The 15,881-nt window shown below is 44.7% G+C and overlaps 1 protein-coding gene across 1 annotated transcript in view; it reads right to left on the reverse strand.

Moving 5' to 3' along the window:
• The window catches only part of DSCAM (DS cell adhesion molecule), a 760,400-nt gene extending 757,628 nt beyond the window's left edge, over positions 1–2,772 (reverse strand). The window contains exon 1 of the mRNA XM_064380165.1: positions 2,690–2,772. Coding sequence (XP_064236235.1) covers positions 2,690–2,732 — 43 coding nt within the window. The 5' untranslated portion in view covers positions 2,733–2,772. The remainder of the gene's footprint in view (positions 1–2,689) is intronic.
• Positions 2,773–15,881: the final 13,109 nt, after the last annotated feature.

Raw genomic sequence — 15,881 nt, forward strand, 5'->3', positions numbered from 1 at the left:
AACTGCTGTTGTCTACTATCAGAATGCAGATGTGTTGTGGGCTTATTTTTAACACCCCCAAATATTAAACTGCACAATATTTTGCAAATGAAAAAAAAAATGTTATCATGTCAGGCATTTGGATGCCTGAGGCCTAGCAATAATCAGTTTAGGTATTAGAATTCATTAATCTTTTATCACACACATTCAGAAATTTTTCAAAATTAAGGTATAACAAAATATGCCAGTCATTGGCAAAAATACCTCTCCATTTTTTAAAGTGTAATTCCAATAGGTAGAAACCATTTACTCTTATATTTTTGAAATATGGCCTTACCAACAGGCATAGTTCCAAACTGGACTCTTATTTTACTTCAACATGTCTATATATTTTGCGATCCTTTCCCCAGTATGCAGTGAACTCCATGCCTTAAAAAACTGTTTAAAGCTGATTTCCCCTCCCCCCTTCAAAGATCCTAAAGCTTTACAGTCAGGCTTTTTATTTTTTCATGCTTGGTCATATAAAGAGAGGGGCATTTTTATACAAAATAGTTCCATAGCCTTCTGCTAGATTGGATCAGAATGTAAAGTATTCATTTGTGTTTGCTGTTTATGTCTAATATTGTGGAATCTACCCATATTTATTACAGTAACAATATGGTGATTATCAGTTGATTTTAAGTCTTGAAAATAATACAGAACTCACTATATGTGTACCTACATAATCTTTGCATGTACTTAGAATATTTGAGGTTTTATATAATTGTATTACTATATACAATTATTTCTATGATTTTTTATTTTAGTTATGAAATGCTGATTCACAAAAAAAATCACACACATATATAGCATCTCTGTGTCAGAGGCTAATACTCTGCACCAGTATCATCAATTCTTCCATACCATTTTTGTCAAATTAAACTCTAAATAAATACTGGCTGACTGACAACCAGCACAGTCTCTTTCGTCATGCTGAAACACATACTTCCCAATGAGGTGGAAATTTTGTTTCATTTTATAACACAGGCCTTTCCAAGGAGTTCAGAAATGTACTCCCTGACAGACGAAACAGGCTGCCAAGTCTTTGTGTCTTTGGAACACATCTATAGGCATTTGTACATTTCTTAGGAGGTCGAATTAGCAGAAAAGCAGAAAGGGCTGACTTCCCGGACACATCTCCACATGTTCCCTAAGCAGATCTGTCCCCCAAGGGAAATTCCCAGGAGGACACAGGACAGGTATAGTGCCCTCTGGGAAAGATGGGTGTTTTGTCAGAACTTGTTGCAATTCTTTCCTGCTAGGAAATCTCAAAATGAAAGTTTCAAACACTTTGCTTTAGGTTATATTGGAGAGCAAAGTATCATTTTCATGTTAATTTTGGTAGTACCTTCTTTCAACTGTAGCTTTTCTTAGTCATCATTTTTTAAAAATTTGACAATGTTCATGCACTTCTTCTGGCCTGTTGGTATGTTGATTCTTTAGGCACGGTCTACGTAGGCAAAGAAAATGCACAGAGCCAACACACAGGGCTTCCCTGTGTATCTTCCAGGAAAACCTTAGAGCTTCCCCTTTGCTTCTCATATTTTCTCACAAGGGCCAGATTTCCTCTCTTCTGTTCTTTTACCTCCTTCTCTTCCTCTCTCCCTTCTCTCTCTCTCTCTCTCTCTCTCTCTCTCTCTCTCTCTCTGTCTCTCTCTCTCTCCCTCCCTCCCTCCCTCCCTCCTCTGTCTCCTCTCTTCTGGGTAGGGGATTCTGCTTAATGGTTTAATTTTAACTGTCAGCACGTTATACATTTTATGCAGATGTGCATTCCAAAATTTGAAATGGGAATTTAAACTGTAACTACTCACAGGCAATGTCAAATGATGACAATTTCCTCTGGTTCCCACAAGAGAGGAAGCCATTCATACATGTAAGTTCATATTTACGCGGTGACAGGCAGCCGGAGGTACAGTCACACTTACTAATTGGGTCTGACTGAGCCAAGAGCAATAGCTATCTAAATACCCAAGAAGAAAGCATTTCAAAATATAATATTGGCTGGGCATGAGGAAAGGAATGCTATTTACAATATTCACTGATTTCATTTTTACAACTATACAGGTGTTTTTTTTTTTTTAATTTGTCAACATTTCAGATGATGTAATGCTTATCAGTGCATATTTTTACATAAACGACTGTGAGGAGCATGAAGCAGCACCGGGGTGCACAGAAGGACAGACCTTTCTTAAAGCCCTCCTTGGCGCTGGAGATACATTGTACAAGCATGAAATTACGTGTTTGAAAATCTCAAAAAGCATTGAATCTGCAGGCAAACGTTCATTGACCCCTCCACCTGCGTGCACTTGGAATGTCATATCCCTTTTCAGGTTGTAATACTCAAAGTGGCGATCTTCCTGTCTCTCCTCCTGTCACCAAACCTGGTTTATTCTGAATGAGGCAGCTCTCTAGTACTGGAGTTAGGCTCCGAGCTGTCACTTGGCTAGGTAAGCGCCTTCCAGTGATTACAGAGCAATTTCTCCCCGGCCTCTCCATGGCCACCTCTCCTCCAAAGAAATAAATGTAATATTTAAAAAATAAAGCACGAAAATTTAAACACAGATGAAGGGCAGAAAGAACGAAGACTTTACCCATGCAACCAATGCCACCTCCCCCCACCCCCCCGGGTCAATGATAAGGAATAAAATTCATCACAAACCGAAAGGCTCACCATTCGCGAAGCTCTGGAACAAGGAGAGAGCCAGTATCCACATGCCCCTGCCGCTCCCCGGCCTCCCGCGAGCGACGCGCCGGCCTCGCCCCCCGCGCTCCGCCCGGCCCGGCTCCGCTCGCCGCTCGGCACCTGCCCGGGGGCCGCCGCCCGCCCGCCGCCCGCCGCCCGCCGAGGACGCGCCGCCGGCGCCGCCGCCGCCGCCGCAGCTGCCGCTGCCTAGCCGCCCGGGCACGCGGCGCGGCCGGGCTCCGGGGCGAGGGCTGCGCTCACCGCGCGCTGCACTCCTGCACACCTGCTCCCGGGAGCCGCGCCCCACGCTGCGGCCGGAGCCCAGGTGCGCCGTCAGCTCAGGGGCCCCCCGGCAGGTCGGCAGGTGGAGAGAGCCGCAGACGCGGGCGTGAGCTCATCCCGGGCACCCGGCGCCCAGAATGCGCAGCCAGCGGCCTCCCGTGCGCCAGCCCTCACCCTCCGCATCCAGGCAGCAGGCGGGCGGGCAGGCTCATCTTTGCCGTGCTCCGGCCTCAGTCACATGGATCCCTCTGCCAGCCTTCCCTGCCTGCGAGCCGGGCGAGTGAAGCAGAGCGCGGAGGCGAGCAGGGACCCCTCCCCTGCCTCTGGCCGCTGGGGCGCTCTGCAGTCTTAAAGCAGCAGCAGAGACGTGCAGCCGAACTGAGGCAGGACTGGGGAGAGCGCAGCCACCGCACAGTCACGCACAGTCATCAGGAGGAATTTCTTAGAGGCTTAAATAATCGTTTTAGCAGCTGCTTATTTTTAGTTATTTTCCTGCCGGCTGCTAATAAGAGATGGCCAGGGTGACTATTGCGGAAGTGGCCAGCCGCGGAGATGTGACCATGAAATACTGGTAGTTTTAATAAAATGTGCAGCTGGATTCCGATTCCGTATTTACTCTCAGGAAAGTCCAGTTCATTTGCCTAGAGGGAAATGCTCCTTCCAAATCCTTGCTGCTGCTGTAAAGATCTCTATGATTTCACGGGCTAATTTTTAATTATCTTGAATACATTGTAGAATGCAAACACAGGCACTTCTAATTGTGCTCTCTGAATGGCGCATAAAAAAGCTGATTGAAATTGTTGATAATTTGAGTAATCCCAAACATATAACCCCTTTCACATTTCTGTGAAAAGCCAATATGTTAACATTTCCTGAATGTTCTGTATGATTCTTTTTTTTTTTTTTTTTGTTCTGTATGATTCTTGAAGTCATGATAGTATTCAAATTAAAGCTCTCACGAGGGCGTACATCTATCCATCACTTTGCAATATAATGACCGGCAGGGCTGGAATGCACCCAAGTGTGGGATCCAGGATGGAAGGCTCAGAGGCAGGACAATAAGGACTAAGGAAAAGCATTCGGTGGGGGTGGAGGGAGACGTTTTCAAGGGAAACTGAGTAGGCTTTTTCCTACTGGGTATCTTCTAACTAGGCTTATGTGCCCCTCCACATACAGAATGATGCGCACCTCAGACAGCGAAACAACACAGGAGAAGCAAATGGTGAGGCAGAAACAAAATGGTGCTTTACCAGGGTTGGGCACAAGATGGCCAGGCCCTGTGTACCAGGAAGGGTCAGCTGAGCCGGTGATGCTGCCTGGCTCACCACGGCTCTGCAGCTGCAGGTGATCACGTGCTGCCACCCACTCAGGCTGCGCAGGCCCAGCCCCCAGTTCCACGCACCAGAACCAGTGTCCTCTGGCTTTGCAAATGCTGGATGCTCAGTCCCTGGGCCTTCCCAAATGCAGCCCGGGAAGGCAGGGGACGGGCCTGATTCTGTCCCTGCATTTGGCTGGTTGACCTATTCATGAATTCTTACCTGCACACAAGCCACCTGCGAGGGTGCCCAGGCACTGGGGTCAGGCAAACCCTGGGTCAAATTGCAGCTCCTCTGCTACCCCAACGTGAGGCTTGTGCACGTGACCTGAGCCTCGTTTTCCTCATATGCAGACTGGAAACCGTCACAGTTCCTAACTCATGGGGCTGGCAGCATGTGGTCACTGTAGTCAGGGGTGGCTGTGGTTAACTGTTACTGAGTTTGGGAGCACGGCTGCAATCATGATTTCTGGGGTCCACTGCAAAATGAAAATGGAGAGCTCCTTTCTCAAAACGAAAAAGAAGCACCATGACAAGTACTAGAGCAGAACACTTCCTCCTTTCTTTCAGTCTCTCTCCACCAGTCATGGTGTCTTCTACTTCACCGGCGTGGGAATGCAGCCCTGCACAGACGCCACGGCCCTTCCAGGTGACAGTGCAGTACAAGAGGCCTGCACTTGCCAGTGGCTTCCCTGCCCTCAGCTGCACCCACATGCTGGGACCAGGCAGTGGCCTGTCTCTCTCCCATAGGCCACTGTCCCAATGTACAGTGGACAGGAGATCCCCCCGGGATTGCAACCTCCATGCTGGGAAGCTCTGGGTACCTGGATTGGAGGTGGGCAGGAGGCTCTGGTCACTTGAGGAATGTGCCCTGGCACTGCCAGCATGCTGAGGGATGGCCACTGCCAGGCCTCGCTCTGATTCCCCACACAGTGTGTGTCCTGCACATATACCCAGACGCCCACCAGAGATGGCAGGTGGTGCCGGAACGCAGGCTTGCTGTTCCAAACTGATGCACTTGTCATCCTGTTGGGGAGCAGCAACCATTGCAGGGGCAGAGGCTGCTCAAGACCTGCAGGGGTGCATGGGGTTGGGAAGTGGGCAGTCGAGAAGCTCTCCCAAAGGAGTGGTTGCAGGTGGCAGGATGGTACAGGAGCCAAAGCTCCAAGCCCTCTTCATGTTCCATTGTCCCATCGGATTTAGAAAGGGCAAAGCAGAGGTAGTATTAGTACACATTTGAAGAGGGCAACTACAGAGAATTTGACTTCAAGTGCAGGCCCTTCTTCGCCTGGGACCAAGTGGGACCCCGTGTGAGTGCAACTCTCTGCGGTTGCCTGTTAGCGCATCTGCCACAGGCTGAATGGGTTAAGGACCTTGAATGGGCCTAACACATGCACCAGTGTTTTCAAATGTATTTACATAACAGACTTCTGTTAGAAAGATACTTATTTCTCACTAAACTGTGAGTTCCGTGAGACCAGACACTCTTTCCTGTTCAGCGAGGTATTCTCAAGGCCTGACCCTGGTACACTCTGGGTAAGTGTTTGTGGGCTGGAATGGAGATCTCTAATGCAGGTAGAAGGTGGAGCCTGTCCTCAGTTATGCATACATGTATACGCATAAGATGCCACGGAAATTTAGGAGGGAAAGTGAGTACTGTACTTCACTCACAGAAATCTCAGAGGGAATGGAAAGACGGTTGAGCTTTCAAGTTCAGTTAAATGTCAACATGCAAAGCTGAGTCAAGGACAGGCCATTCTGTCTTGAGAATACAGACATCTGGAAGAGCCAACTTTATAAAATACCTTAGGTTTACAGCGATTCTTCCTTTTGTATTCCTAACCAGTGTAGCCTCTGGAAGATCAACCTTTGACCTGAAGCAATTCCATCCAGACTTGTCCCTTCCCTGGTTCTGTCTTCCATAGCTTTGGGACAGCCATCCGAGTGGAAGAAAGGTGAAGCCAAAGAGGACACCTTCGTGCCCACTTGACTGATGCTAAATTAGAAACAATGCACATTTGAGGAGTTACATCATCTAAGCATAGCATCTGCTATTCTTCTGTTTTCTGTTGGAGAATCAGGAAGAGCATATACGAAGCAATGGTCTTTGAGCCTTGTGCTAAAGGAAGGGTTGGGGGCTGAATGTTGTCAGGGCTGACTGAGGAGAGCATTTTAGGCAGGAAGTTCTCCACCGTGGGAAGACTCACTCCTGCTGGACCTGTGGGGTTCATTCTGAAACACTTTAATAGTGATGACAGTGGCATCATTCTCAATACACTAGGCCTTTAGCTCATCACTGACACACTCATTCAGCAATGGTATGTGCAGTTTTATGCCACGTGCTGCCTGTGCTCACAAAATCAATTCTTTCCTGGGAGGTGAGCACTGCTACTCTCCTCCCTGCCCTTCAGATGCAGAAGTATTGAGCGGTCCAGAACTTTGCACTCTATCACCCAGCCAGTGAGGAGCACGACACACAGCAGTCCAGTAATGATCAGTCCCTTCTGACGAAGGAAGAGATGGGGCATGTGGGGAGAAACAGGGAAGATGGCAAATGACTCCTGAAGATCCATGGTGGATGCATGTGTGGGCAGAGGAGCCTCTGACCAAGAACAGGAGCCCCATCATCTCCCATAGGCTTTGGCATTTCTCCCCACTTCTACCCTCACACACACAGCCTGGTCTCTGTAAGGATCAAGCAGCTAGCTTGATCCTGCAATCAATGCACACACACACACACACACACACACACGAGATCATTGGAAGCCCTGGTCAAACTCTCCATTGCCTTGCTAGTCCTCACCATGGCCGTGAGCCCTGTGTTCCGCAGCACCAGCTCCTATCGGGGAGACCCTTTGCCCTGCCACCTTCCTGCTCACACACCCAGCACTGGCTTCCTGCATTTTGCTTGGGCACACTCAGCACAAGCACACACTCTTCCCTCAGACACCCCAGGGGCTGCCCTCCCCTGCCATCACTGCTAACGTGAACACCTTCTCTTTGGAGAGCCTTTGCCTGACAAGCCCTCACACAAATAGCATTCTCTGTCCTCCCAACGTGTATCCACTGAGCTTTATTTTCTCTATATTGATTTATAAATGTATGTATTTATTTACAAGCTTATCCTCTTAGACGAAAGCTGAGATTTTGCCTTTCTATTCAGTTCTGCACTCATCACACCTAGAATAATGCACAGCATGTAGTAAATGCTCAATGAATATCTGCTGAATTAGGAAACAGACAAGATTTTTTTTAAAAAGTGTTGCATGAGGCAAGGCACAGAGACTCTCAGTGACATCTCCTGCACTTTGCACCTTGGGAGACATAGAATTGTGACAGAAAAAAAAAAACAGATGGAAGGGAATTTAAAAAAACAACTTCTTCGATGTCAAATCAGCTTATCAACTTGCATAAACATTTCATCAAAATAAATATTTCTTTACTCTGCACTGGGCAGGTGGCTTGCTCATAGGCACTCTAACAAGGTATTTTTTAAATGAAGACAGGTACTGAGTCTAGGGATTTGAATTATAAGGAAAGGTCAAGGCGGGGTTTGTATCAAATAGGTTTTAGAAGCGGAGAACACTTCAAAGCGAAACATACGCCTGTGTGGAGAGCACTGATCAAGGCGGCCCATTGGGATTCGGCTGCGGGGAAGGATGAAGTGGAGGGAAGAGGCCGGGGGGAGAGCTGCAGATGGGGGTGCGGGCCTGGATCTGCCTGAGGGACCCGAGTTCCCGCCAGCCCCGGGACTCCCATGGAGGGGTGCAGTGGCGCCCTCTCTAACGAATAGCCCTCATACAGAGTTCTCGGAGGCGCCAGGAGTGCCAGGCAGCTGTCCCTGGGGCCTCCTTAGGGGAGGGGCCTCCCAGATGAGACATGTGGAGAAATCCTGGTTTTTGCACGGGGCTTTCAATGTCTGGGGAATGATCCTGCGTGGCCTCGAGGGCAGCAGACTGAGTAGCAGCTTGGGGATCCTTGTATGACCCCCACAGCCCCAGCCACAACTCAGCTCTGTGGTTTTGTGGGCGGCTTTTCAGACACCAGGGAAGACAGCCTTGATGGCATGCCCAGGGTCTCTAAGGGAGCTCTGTGCTCGCTGGGGAGGAGTTAAACAGGGAGGGGCAGGCGTCCCAAAACACCCACGTGGGGAAAGGCGAGGGGCTGGCCTTGTGTCCCCGCAGGAGTGATGTGTTTCTGGAGCCCAGTGGTTAAGACCCAGGTTGGGGGTTAGACCCCCAGGGCTGCTGAGCCTGAGCCATGCAGGTGGCTTTCCCTCTGGCCTCTAGCCTCCAAAAACTGGTCTGTTAACCCTACCTATGCCACAGGGCTGCTGTGACAATCGAATGACTTAAAACCTGCCAAGCGCCTAGAACACTGCCTAGCATTCAGAGAGCAAACGATCCCTTACATGCAAGTATTTACTATCGTTGTTGCTGCTACAGCTTTGCTGTGTTTTTAGTGAGGTTTTATGCCTTGATGCAGGAGCAGAAGAAAGGAAACGGTGTCAAAGACAGATCAAGAATGAGAAGACAGGAAAGAAGGCGATGTAGAAAGCGGAAGTGGAGGGAAGTGAAGAAGAGAACTATACAGACTTTTCCTTTTGATTGACATAAACCAAATTTTAGTGGCTTGAGAGAAGTGCAAGGAATTGGGAATGAGATAAAATTGGACACTTACTTCATTTCAGACACATTAAAAATGCTAGTTTAGGAAAAACTACACAAGAAAAATATTTTAATAATAAGCAAAGTTTAACACCAAGCAATTTGGATAGACACTTAAAAATCTTAACTTAAAAAACTATACAAGAAAAAGCGGTAAGCAAAATTTAAGATCAAGCAATTCAGATAGAAGAATATTCTGGAGACAGCATATACATGTATATCCCAGGGGCCAGGGATACATCTTTAAACATCACAGAAGCCCAGAAGCTATAAAACAAAAGACAAACAACTGCAATATTATTTTAATGGAAAACTGACCAAAACAGAGTCAGAAGACAAGTAATGGGCGGGTTAAGGGGCACACACCACCTGCAAGATAGATAAAGCCTAATATCAATATGGGTTGAACATTTAACAATTGATAAAAAAAAGCAGTCAATGGGCATGGGACTTGAATGTGATTGTTTAGAGGAAACGAAACCAAAACAGCCAATAAACCTGAGCAGAAGCTGAACCACGTTAACGGGCAGGGAAATGTACATTTAAGTAACAACTGAATATTGCTTCTCATCCACCAAATGGAAAGGAACTAAAAGACACGAAAACTCTAATGTTGGTGGGACACGGGGGAAAGGTTACTTGTGGGCATTGTTGGTGGAAATTTCATGGTTTTGTAGCTGTCTCTAATTTTAATGGATTCTGGCAATATCTATTTACAAACAAAACAAAAATCGTCTACCTTCAACTGTGCAGTCTTAGTCTTAGGCATCTATCCCATTGAGGTAAAATCTCACCAGAACTTAAAGCTGTACAGGAAATGCTATCTGCTGCCGAATCGTTTACTGAAACAAGAGAAAAAGAGAGAGCGAGAAGAAGAAAAGGAAAGAAAGGAGAAAAGGAGGAAGTCATCCAAACGCCCATCCTGAGGGACGTTGAACAAATTTTAAGATATACAATCACTGGAATATTTTAGTCATAAAAAGTCAGGGATGTATAGACATTTCCACCACATTTAATTAAGCAAAAAAAGCAAGACACAGAAGAATATATAAAAATCTCATTTTCATAAAACAAGCAACACACATGTCTGCGTGTGTGCGTGTGTGTGTGTGTGTGTGTGAGAGAGAGAGAGAGAGATCTTGTAAGGGTGAAAAAGTGTTGCACAGCAAATCTTAACATTTGCTACCTGATTAGGTTGAGGTGGAGAGAGGAGGAGAAAGAAAAAATAAAAATAAAAACAAAAACAAAACAAAAAGAAAAGAAAGGATTAATTTAGAAAAATAACACGTATAATACAGTCTCACTTATGTAAAATATAACCGTCAAAATAAAAATGGCAATGGTAGTTATCTAAGTAGTGGGATACCAGAATTTTTCTTTGCCTATTATACTTTTCTGGTTGTTTGATTATTTTTATTTTCTTAAAAAATGGAAAATTATGCTAAAAGGCAATAAAGAAACAAAATTCAGTAAATTATGACACTTGACAAGATTTGTGTAGCACAATACAGGGAAAGGGTTCTCGGGCACACACTGGAACTAAATTAAAAGTCAAAATTCTCTCGTCTCCTTTTCCTCTGATCTTTCTGTTCCTGACTGGCTGAAACCTGGCAGCACCTTTAGGGAGGGATGTGAACCCACTTTCCTTCACGGTTGTGGGTCCGCAGGCCCATTCTTCCCATGTCACTTGTCACTTCTCCCTCTCGTCATTCATATCCTCCTGAGAGTCCATAAGCAGCCTTGAAGGGATGTTTCATTCTGCAGCCCCCACTACAGTGGACATGTGTTGGATGACAGTCCATTTTGACCTTCTCTCATTGTTAAAAATCTCTAAATGAAGTAACATGCCTATATTAGCCAGGGTTCTTAAGAGAAAACAGAACCAATTAGATAAATACATTGTAGACTACATTTATGAAATTTGATGTGTGTATGGATATACATACACACACATACATGTGTGTGGGAGGTATATATATGTATGTATATACATGTGCATATACATATATAAGTATATATACATCATAGATACATACATCTATATACACACACACTCACATACATGCCTATACCTATATATGTGTGTGTAGAGAGAGAGAAATTTACTCTAAGGTACTGGCTCACATGACGATAGAGACTGAGAGGTCCCATGCCTTGCCATCTGCAGCTGGAGAACAGGAAAGTCAGTGGCGTCGTTCAAAGGCCTGAGTGCTGCAGAACCAGTGGTACACATTCCAGCCTGGGTCTGAAGGCCTGAGAACCAGGAACTCTGGGGGCAGGAAACGTATGCCCCGGCTCAAGGGATCAGGCAGAGAATAAGTTCAACCTTCCTTCTTCTTTTTGTTCTACTCAGGCTCTCAACAGGTTGGATGAGGCTCACCCACGAGGCGAGGGCCATCCACTTCACTCAGTCCACCAATGCAAATATGAGTCTCTTGCAGAAACACCCTCACAGACACACCCAGAAATAATTTCACCAGCTGTCTGAGCACCCCATGGCCCAGTCAAGTTGACACAGTACCCCGTAGGGTTTACTTCCTCATTCTTCTCCAGAAGGCTGGGCCACGGGGTAGGGAAGCATCAGAAACAAAACCCCGCAGAAGCAGCAGTTGAGAGTAAAGGAAGTGACAGGGGAGAAGAAACCCGTTTTCTGCACTTATACAGAGCAAGTCCTTGCAGAAGTGAACGTTTTTCGGGAATGGGAGAGATGTTGAGTGGTTTACAAAAAAAAAAGGGCATAGAGTGTTTATGGAGATTTGTGATTGGAGAGTAGGGAGAGGGTCATATTCAAGTCCCCCTGACCACCTTGCTCACGGTTTCTAGCCTTTGCCTTGCAGAGACATGGCATGTGCCAGGGTGACTGAGGGCAGTGCCTTCTCAGCTGAGGAAGGCCCGCCAAGAGCAACTAGAAGCATCACCCACAGTCCAGAGCACAGCCCATGACATCTGTCTGCCAATGTCAATACGATTTCATCACATTTTCAGAAAAGTTTTGAAAAGCAACTCTCAATATTTGTAGGGTATTTTAGCTTTTTCGTTATTGTTTCTCTAGGAATAGTAATGGATATTACTCCAAGGATGGGTGAGGAGCAATTGAAAACTAAACAATATGTGACTGTGAGAGCTATTAATAGCCTTTGCTATTTAAGACAAATGTAACCTCTTCAGTCTGTGGCAGATCCTTTCCAAAGCGAGTGAGAGACTCAGAATGTGCTCCATAACCAGGGCATCTGCCCACTGATTAAGCAAACGTTTATTGAGCCCGTGCTCCCGGCTAGCACTGGGAACACATGGGATTATCAGTGGACAAATAGCGACTGTTTCTCACATGGTGCTTACAGTCAACGTTAGGCTCATTGTATGGAAATTATACTCACTCTTGTTTGTTTCTGAGCACATTTCAAGGACAAAAACTTATTAAATCCTAAATGACGTGCATCCTAGTGTTGTCTTTGAGATTTCTCTTCCCATGCAATTTACTATCATTGAAAATACCAGTCACACACACATATGCAAAAATATAACTGGATGAATGGTGAGTTCTGTGATTATACCATAGCAACTGGATGAGAAAAACCCAAATATCCACCATTAGGGACCAATTAAATAATCATCCATCTAGATTATGGAATACTATTCAGTCATTAAAATGACAAGGCAGCTTTAGGGCTCATATAACAAGATCCCCAGATGTTTCAAAGCTAAACAAGTAATGAAATGAAATTAGTGGATACTGTATGTTCCCACTCACATAAAGAAACGTGTGTACATTTCTGTGTTTATACACGCATAGAGAGCTCGTGGAGAGATCTCTAAGAAGCTGTTATCCATAGTTACATCTCAAAAGATGGACGTGAGTAGGACATAGAAGGAATATATAATTTCATGAAATAGTCTTCTTTATTAAATAGATGTGTTCTTACTAATTTTGTTTCATTTTGCTATACACAAGTCTACTTTTTAATTATGAAAAGATACCAATGAACTTTGAGAGGTTATTATATACAGTCCTACAACTGTCAAATATGCCAGCTGCTAGCTACATGACTATTTCAATTTAAAGCCAAATTAATTAAAATGAAATTTTAAAAAATGAGTTCCTCAGTTGCACTCGCCGTATTTCAAGTGCTCAGTAGCCTCACATGGCTGGCGCTGGCATGTTAAACAGCGCTGACATGTAAAGCATTTCCATTCTTGCAGACATTTATATTGGACAGTGCCGGAAGCTCTATGAACCTAAAGCCAGTAAATTTTTCATGAGATATCTAAGCCTTTGTTCTTCACACCAGAGTTGACTCAAAAGAAAATTACCCAGTAGAGTTGTGCATTATAGAACAAGACAGAGTTTCCTCAAAATTAACACTCATCTCTACCAGCAGGAAAGTTAGAAACTGATTCCTTCAACCTTTTTACAGTGTCAGGATCAAGCCTTTAAGTTATTTTGCATATATTTTAAATATTACAATGTCCAGGTACTTTTCACCTGCAGCAAAGTGATCACTATTTATTGAGTGTTATTTATAAGCATAAGGTAATAGAAAAATAAGTACAAGCCAACCCTAATCTGAATTTGTAATTACCGTGTAAGTACTAGTACCTCCTCACGTTTTTAGATTCTTCATACTCAAACGTATTTAGCCTTCTGAGGTCCCTTCCAACTCCGAGAAGCCACAAGCCTAATCCCAGCTGAGACTTGAGGTCGGGTAACTATGGATGCCTAAAAGTTGTTATCAGTATATTTGGCTCAATAAGCTAAAAAGTACCACTGAATTATTTAGGGATTGCCCACCCATTTGTACTCTGAGAGTTTTACTTGTGTTTCTTAATGAGTCTAGTATGAATTTAAATCTCTAGTCACCAAAACCGGAGTCTTAGTCAAATGCCAATGAAGTAAACTTTTAGACTTAGAAGTCTTCTTCTTCCAATTAGGGATAAATGCAGAATTACCTCTTAGCCTTGCCCTTCAGAGTGAAAAGTAATTTTAAAACGCTCTCCTTTTCATGCCAAGCTTATAGAATATTAGAGCATCATTTGGCTCGAGAGCTGCCCTCCTGAGACGTCTCTGTGAGGACACGTGTATTTCATCTGTTAATAATAGTACCTTCAACAAAGAGCCCTGCACCAAGCCATCTGTTAGGGTGGGGGTTTTCATAATCAACCAGTAGAGGAGGAAGTGTGGGTGAATACAAAATGCTCTTTCACCCCAGTTCTCATTTCTCTCTTTGGACTTCCTTGAAGAAACTTCAACAATCCGTCTTAGAGGAGAGAACTTAGAACCTTCAGAGAAAGCACAAACCTGCATATTTCTCTGCAAACAGATATTCAGAATGACTTTCTTGCTACCAGGAGAGGAACATAAATCTCCCAGTGCTGCAAGCTCTCCTTTTTCTTATTCACAGACTTTTATGAGAATCAGCTTATAATGGTAACCTGATCTGAACTCACCACGCAGGAAAGTGAGGCAAATATGGTGTCTGGACCAGCCCACAAAGAACATCCTGTCTTAGGCCAGGCATTTTACCAAGAGAGCCTCAAAGCAGGCCAGAAAAGGGAAGATGTGGTAAAAGAGCATATTTCTACTATTCATTGTTAATCAGATGCGAAAACCCAGCAAATACAACGAATGCACCTGCTTCTCTTCAGAAGGTGCAAAGGAGTAAAACACGATGGAATCACTTCTAGCTTTCTTTTTATCTACCAAAGTGGTCTGAATAAAAATTAAATAATTTTTGAAAATTTCACATTTGTCAGCCATTACCCAATTCATTCCTGTGGGCAATTTTTAAGTAAACACACCGTTAACATGGTGCTGGTAGGTCATGAACGCTGGTAGTGTCATTAATGTGGTGCTGGTAGGTAATGCCATCATAAATGAATTTTCCCCACAAATTTGTCTTTTATGGGAACAAAAGGAACATACTCAGAAAACATTAATATTACGAACTTTAGAGTTGGATAGATGAAGATTTGAGTTTGTCCCTCTAATTACCAGTAATGTGATCTTGAACAACTCACTGGCTCTCTTTAGACCTCAGTTTCCTCATCTGAAAAATGGGAATATCAACAGAACATAACCTTCTAAGGTTATTGTAAGGTTTAAATCAAACATCATCTTTGCTCAGAGCTGTACCTGGTACATCAGAAAAGCTCAGTGTGGCAGAGTTAGTGATTTATCATTTTCCATCTTGTTAAGGAATACACATGGAGCGTAACTAAAGTTTCCTTATTTACTTAAGCACATCATTGTGAAGATTATAATGCAGGTCAGAGGCCCATCTGTCCCAGTCCTTAGTGTTCCTACTGATTTGGAGGAACTCGATTGGTGTTTGGGACCTGTTTCTGGTACCCACTCTCCATATTCACTTCTGGTTTTTAATTAGCTATGAACCAGAAATACAAGTGACCAAATAAGTTACTACTGTACTTAAGATAGGTGTAAATGGGCTCAAATTCAGCGATTCTCATATTAGGATCACCTAGGGAGCTTGAGCTGCTGTGAAGCCAAGGTGTCTGCATTTTATAAGCCCCAGGTGAGTCCAATGCCCCGGTGGAGGCCACAGCTGTAAGTGATGGTCAGTTCCCTCATTCCCTGGCGGCAGCCCAGGAAGGGCAGTAAGTGGCCAGCCTGCAGTAAGTGCAGCTGGGGGCAAGACCTGGAGCTTCCTTTCCAGTAGGAGGGCCAAGATCACAGACTACTTTATAAGTCTAAAACTAATGCGACCCTCAAGGGGAGGCAGAGGGAAGAAATGAAAGAAAACTGAATCCTTCGACCGGTGCTATCCGAGGTCACTACGTGCCAAGTCTTGTGCTAAATGGTCGGGGTGTGTTGGTAAATAAGACAGACATGACCCCAAGCCCTGCATGCACAGAGGGCTGACAAGACTAATGGGGGCAAATAAAACCAATAATTGTACAA

Source organism: Aotus nancymaae, unplaced genomic scaffold, assembly GCF_030222135.1.
Source record: "Aotus nancymaae isolate 86718 unplaced genomic scaffold, 86718_ANA_hifiasm-v0.15.2.pri h1tg000022l_1, whole genome shotgun sequence".
In the NCBI taxonomy this organism is placed as follows: domain Eukaryota; kingdom Metazoa; phylum Chordata; class Mammalia; order Primates; family Aotidae; genus Aotus; species Aotus nancymaae.